Source organism: Camelina sativa, chromosome 12 (assembly GCF_000633955.1).
Source record: "Camelina sativa cultivar DH55 chromosome 12, Cs, whole genome shotgun sequence".
NCBI classification, from domain to species: Eukaryota; Viridiplantae; Streptophyta; class Magnoliopsida; order Brassicales; family Brassicaceae; genus Camelina; species Camelina sativa.
In genome coordinates this window covers 24,085,175-24,092,014 of record NC_025696.1, presented here as the reverse complement: position 1 = coordinate 24,092,014, position 6,840 = coordinate 24,085,175, and the positions used below count along the sequence as shown (strand labels likewise).

General features: G+C 37.8%; 1 protein-coding gene across 1 annotated transcript; it reads left to right on the top strand.

The window, feature by feature from the left end:
- On the top strand, positions 3,321–6,640 carry LOC104732554. The gene is made up of 2 exons (XM_010452117.2): positions 3,321–3,663; positions 4,167–6,640. Exon 2 carries the CDS (start codon positions 4,281–4,283, stop codon positions 6,363–6,365), a length of 2,085 nt encoding a protein of 694 aa, XP_010450419.1. The 5' UTR covers positions 3,321–3,663; positions 4,167–4,280; the 3' UTR covers positions 6,366–6,640.

Sequence of the window (6,840 nt, the reverse complement as noted above, 5' to 3'; positions counted from 1 at the left end):
GGATGGGATAGACGGTTTTGTGTTCTTGATCAGTTAGGATGTCTTAGCTTTATTGTTTATGTTTTATAAATTCCTTTCTAGATTGGTGTTCTTAATGCTATTTTCAGACAGAGAGGTTGAGACTAGATCTAGGGTGTTTTACCATCGAGAGATGTAGATGAAATGCTTGAATCAATCAATGCTAGAGATTTACTCACTTAGCCTAAGAGATTAAATGTGTAAGGATTTTATTGACAATAATGAATCGGTTTGTATTGCCTGCTTGGTCAAGGTTGATTGATTCTATCACGAGAGTGTTTTAACAAGATTTTAGAGATTCATTGTCTAAGGAATATTTGCTTAAGGCATGTAGGACATTCATACTGGTCAAGAACACTTATGAGTCGATTATCCCATCCTTAGGAGCTTTCGCATCTTGATTATTTACGTTTTTATTCATAACTCGACCCTATACCCGAACTGGTACTCGATCACCAGCTTTGTGTACACCTTCGAGCTGTTCATACTTTTCTTTTCTACCCGATTACTCCACCCGATCATGTACTAGAATGCTTGCATCGAGCGCTTAGGTTGTGTGGTTCTTGTTTATTTACTTTCTTATAATTATTTTAGGATTTTTAGATCAAACCCCATTTATTGCTTGGCTTCACTTGCATAGTTCTGATCATATCTCATCTGCTAGCATAACTACCATTTGGATTGATAACCCTTTGTACTACAACTGCATAGGGAATTGATACTCTGGGTGAAAAATCCTGTTATCATATATTTTACACTACCCCCCCCCCTCCTCACGCTCAGGCATGACCATCTGAAGCGTGGGCATATGTGGGAACAACATCCACGAGGTAGCCCAACAATCAACCTGCTCTGATACCATGTTGGAATTTGGAGAGAGTGAGCTGCAAGATACACTCTACTCCAATATAAACTCACAAGAACACTTAAAGCGGAATTTGTGTGTTCGTGTGTAAAGCCTTTAAGATACAACTCAATGAGAGTGTTCTTAAGGTAAAGAATGAGTTATACACGCCAATATAAGCTGTGTATACTCAAGAATAAGTGTGAGAGGCAACAATTCTCTCACACCAAAGATTGTTAGAATTAGCAGAAGAGATTGAGAGTTTGATGAGATTAGAGAGAGAGAATTTCGTGTAAACGCATAGAGTATCACATAGAATAGGTTTTCAATAGAAATTTCTTTTACAATGAGGCTACACCCTTAAATAGGAGAGCTAGCTAGGGCACCTCCCTTTTACAAATAAGGAAACATAAGATAGGGACATAAAGAGAGAGAGACACTTTCCTACTATGTGATCTTTCCTCCTCTACACCTCCAATGGCTAGATTATAAGGTTCTAGATCATTGTGGGAATCTAACTTCTTTCCTTTTCCTCTTACTGTAGTAACCCCAATCTCGGATAGATCTTGACGAATAACCCGGACTTTGCACATTTGATTCTTGATGGAGAGTGGCGAGTGAACTCCTGGATGTGTTACTTCTTCATCCGGTTCAATAATATTATCAATAACACAATTATAAATACTAACATAGTTAGTCACAAACTCACAATACTAATATATATTTTTCAATTCTCATAATTTGTTTAATCATACTAATATTTTTATTGTACAAACTAATATTAATTTAAAATAATATGAATGTATTATTTAAAATTATGTATAATGAAATTTGTTTGATTGCTAATTTTATTTTATGATTTATCAAAAAAACAAACAAAAATTTAACTATTTAATCAATTAAATAAGCTATTGAGGATTTAGTTTATGATAAATCTATGTACTTAAAAAGTGACATTTGTCACCACTCACCATGTGATAGCCTCTCATGGGTTTATCAAATGAGCAGCTTTGAGAATCCATTTTTGACTTTTTGATTAAAAATTATTTTCTTTTTTATTTATTTTAATCATGAGAAACTCAACAAGAACCTACCAATACATATTATTTTAATTTACGCATTTTTGGTCATGTGTTATTAAGTTATCACAATTCACCATCTCGAATGCTAGCCGATCAGTCCGTCCAAGTATGGATTAGTACTCGATCAGCTTACCGAGTTCGATTGAGCTGTCTTAATAGATTTTTACGAATGAAATTTGCTCTTTGTGCAATAGGTCTTTTTTGGTCAATGCTTCTCACTTGATCGTTTGTGTTAGTTATTATTGAAATCAACTATTGAAATATATTGCTATGGAACAAGTACATTGAGAAATTTACATGTCATATATCCACCTAGATGAAAAATCAAATACATCAAGTTTTTAATGTTTTAGAGAGGTGTGTTTTCAGGGGTTTTTACATTCTTTTCAGAGTTTTTCTCCTTTTTCAGGGGTTTTCACATTCTTTTTATTTCTTTTTAATTGCTTATATAGTATTCTATCAATTTTCTCACGACTCGTTGTTTGCATACTTTACCACTTATGCATTCATCACATTTTTGTTTTAAAGCTCTTTTATGCATTTATCTAAATGGCATTGGGCTATTGGGTCTATCGTAATATACGGCCATGGAAAAGAGCAAAACAAGAAAACCACCAAAAAGAAAATCTAATAAACGGACGGTAGATCAAAAACACAGAATCTAGTCTACCATACCCGACACTAACAAGAACTACTCCTTTGTCGCGATGAAGACGACCTCAAGCTCTTGACCTGAGTTAGCGGTTCTCGTCTCCAACCAAAGCATCAACCCGCGAAATCCTGGAACTTATCTCCTGAAATAGGCTGGATTTTAGATAATCGAGACCTAATTCCTCGACTCCCCGACCTAGCAAGACCTGACCTAGCAAGAAGAGAGGACTCGAATCGAACTCTCCTTTCCTACATCTCTCACCCTTGGACCACCCTAGACTGACCAATCTTCAATTCAATGAAGGGGATGCCAAATAGTAGCAACGAAAGATAACCACTGATCTTAATTAAGCTAAGCATGTCTTTGTTTCTAGTATCTTCATCACCCCAATACAAACATAATGCTTGGGGATGTCATGTCAATAACTCAACCGTAACTGATCCTACGGACCTTAAAATCTTGTCATGCCAATAGCTCAACCATATAACTGATCCTACATATGCTTTAAAATCATGTTGGCGCAAATTTGTGTGGACATTGGCGGGAGACTATTTTTTCATGTTTTCAAGTTTTGCCTCCTTTTCTTTCATTAAGAATTTTTATATGAAGAAACGAAATATTAGATATATGATTTAAAACAAAATTTTAATAAATTGTGTATATAAATATGCGCACTGCTCATTACAGTGCACGATAGCATGAAGTAGTACTATTAGCAAATTAGCATCGTTTACTTTCACTGGTGAATAAAATTACTTAAAACCAAAATATATCAAAAATAAAAAACCCAAAAACATAAAAATCCAATTTTTATTTTTTTTATCGTTAATTTTCCCCTAAATTTTCGATTTCTCCGATCGACGGCAAAAAAAAGGTTCTCGAGTTTTTCGCCGGCAAATTCCATTCCGCGATGTGTATGTCAATCGAAGAAACCTCTTCACTTCATCTGAAACCCTAATTTTTAGTTTGTTAGATCCACAACAAATCTCTCTTTTTGCAAGAGCTTGATCTGTTCTTGAGCTCTGGAAGAAGAATTCGCCAGCATTGTTGTTACCCACTTTTACCCAGTAAGATCGCTTCTTGTATCTCTCTCTCTCTCTCTCGCTCTTTTAAGATGAATTTGATTTTGTCGTGTGTTGAGAAATTTTAGCGAATCTAAAGTAAAAAGGGCTTTTAATGTAAAAATCTTTACTTGAAGGTTTTGTGTTGAAGTTAATAGCTTACATTTGAGGATGTACCTGTTTCAACTGAAAACAAAAGGAGAGTTTTTTAAGCTACTTTGACTTCAAGATGAGGCTTTTTTTAGATGCCCAAATCTACTCGAGGGTTTTTTTGTTATTGTATCAGAGCTAGCCGTAGAGAAGTGGGTTTTTTTTTTTTAAGCTTGAGACTGATCTCGAATTCTATGTTGAGCAAAGATGTGATCTTTTTAGTGACTGGGATGGGTTCTTGTTTTCTGATGGTTGTCATAATAATGTTGGGGTTTGAGCTCTTTGGTTTAAGTATTGGGTTATGTTGTAGTGAGTGAACCGAAGATATTAATATTACTCTGGTGAAATGTTGTTTGCAGATAATGGTATATATGGTGCGTGTAAATGGACAATTTCGTGCGATTTAGCTGCCCAGAACGGTCTTAGTTTCCTTTTTCAGAACTGTTGGTGGTGAAATTGAGTTTTGATTCTACATGGAAGCATACAGAGAAGAGGCTCTTAAAGCGAAGCATATTGCTGAGAGAAGATTTGCTGATAAGGATTTCGCAGGGGCAAGGAGTTATGCGTTGAGGGCCAAGTCACTGTTTCCAGATTTGGAGGGTTTGTCTCAAATGCTCACGACGTACGAAGTTTATTTGGCTTCTCAGAGTAGGCGCAGTGGGGAGATTGATTACTATGCAGTTCTCGGACTAAAACCATCAGCTGGAAAAAGAGAAGTGAAGAAACAGTACAAGAAGATGGCTGTATTGCTCCATCCCGACAAGAACAAATGCCTTGGAGCTAACGGGGCTTTTCAGATCATCTCTGAAGCTTGGAGTTTCCTGTCAGCTGAGTTTAAGAAAAGCACTTTTTATTACAAAAGAAAGAAAGTCATCGATTCCATGGTGGTCCAGAAGAACACTACAGAGTATGCCCCCTCACCCGCAGGATTCGATTGTTGTCCACCAGTTTCAGAAAGACTTGATACTTTCTGGACTGTATGCACCTCTTGCAAAGTGCAATACGAGTATCTGCGGAAGTATGTGAATAAGAGGCTGTCATGTAAGAACTGCCGAGGAGCATTTATTGCTGTGGAGACTGGGCCGGCTCCTGTTAGTGCATCAATTCAATATGCAGCTCCATCTCATACAACAAATAATGGCTATGGAGGTCATGGCTATGATGCTGTTTCACGCATGCCTACCAATTCTACGTATTTCTTAGGACAGTATCCTGCACATGGATATGAATATGTTACAAATGAGTCATATGACTGGAGCTCATATGTGGGAACACCTCCTGGGAATCTGGAGTCAAACCGCTTGTCGTCAGTATCCAATGGATATCCTTATAAGCCCACCAATGGGGTAGCCTGTAGGGGAAGAAAAAAAGTTAAAGAAGGCCCTAACAGGACGAACTCGATGAAAAGCATGGCCTCTGAGCTGATATATCCAAGCCCAGCCAATTGGTCTGCTGATCCTTCAGTTATTAAGGCCAGCAGACCTGAGAAGAAGAGGAATATTGGTTTGGGGTCATCTGGTAATGGATCTTTTGAGAACATTACAAAATCTAATCCAGAATCAAAAGCAACAAATTCGGATGCAAACATGGAACATGAGTTTAAACATCCTGGGCAAAGTTATGGTTCAATGCGACGGTGGTCTTCTGCAACAGGATTGGATGCGCGGAAGCTATTGATTAACAAAGCTAAAACAGATATTAAGCAAAGACTGGAGATTATGAGATTGGCTTCAGAGGCAGCGGCGGCTACTGAGGACGCGGCTCCCCTTGATCAAATAAGTGCCTCCTCCAAGGTAGGGGATGATGTATCCAGAATAGGAAAAACAGTTTCCTCTAGTCATCAATCTGCTCGGAAAATAAACGGGCCAATAACAGTTCCAGACTCCGACTTCCATGACTTTGATAAAAACAGAGCAGAGGAGTGCTTTGAGGCTAGGCAAATATGGGCAATTTATGATGAAGATGATGGTATGCCACGCTTATATTGCATGGTCCGGGAAGTACTCTCTGTGCAACCTTTTAAGATTGACATAGCCTACTTGAGCTCCAAAACTGACATTGAGTTTGGTACAATGAAATGGGTGCAGTACGGGTTCACAAAGTCATGTGGACATTTCAGGATACGAAACACTGACATAGTTGACCATGTTAACATATTTTCCCATCTCTTAAAAGGCAAGAAAACAGGAAGAGGCGGCTGTGTTAGGATATTCCCCAAAACCGGAGATATTTGGGCTGTGTACAAGAACTGGTCACCAAACTGGAACAACTCAACTCCAGACGAAGTGAGGCACCAGTACGAAATGGTTGAGATTCTTGATGAATATTCTGAACAGTTTGGGGTTTGCATCGCCCCGCTCGTGAAGGTAGAAGGTTACAAAACCGTGTATTGCAGGAGAGATAAGGAGGAGAGCAGAAAGTGGATACCGAGGAGAGAGATGCTGCGGTTTTCTCATCAAGTGCCATCTTGGTTTCTTAAAGAAGAAACTAGTGGTGTGCCCGGAAACTGTTGGGACTTGGACCCAGCTGCTATACCAGAGGAGTTGCTTTCACACTGAAGCAGGAACTGATTGATTATCATTCACTGTCGCTGCAAGAGAGAGACAAGAAGAGTAAGAGCTTTTATATCATCAATGTTAACGGTTTTTGACTCAGTGTAGAAACCAAACTCTATATCCAAAAGATTTGTGGATTATTATTATTATGTCAGGAACTATATATACAGGCAAGCCTCTGTTTGTTCATTGGAGCTGTTGTATTAGCAAATGTTGAAGAATCAAACATAGTCTGACTTGTTGTTTGTTTTTTACATTACTATATTTCCTTCTTTCTGTATTAACCTTAGTATAAAATGTAGGCAAATGTCATTCTGCTTTTTACTTGTCACTCTTCCTTCAGAAAAGTTTGGCTAATCTATACTAGTATACTGCATGTGGGTTACTCTGGTTTCATCAGTTCCATCGACTTCAATTTGTTTCAGATCAAACAGTGCTCTTGTACTTGCATAGTTTTTTATTTATTTATTTTGGATTC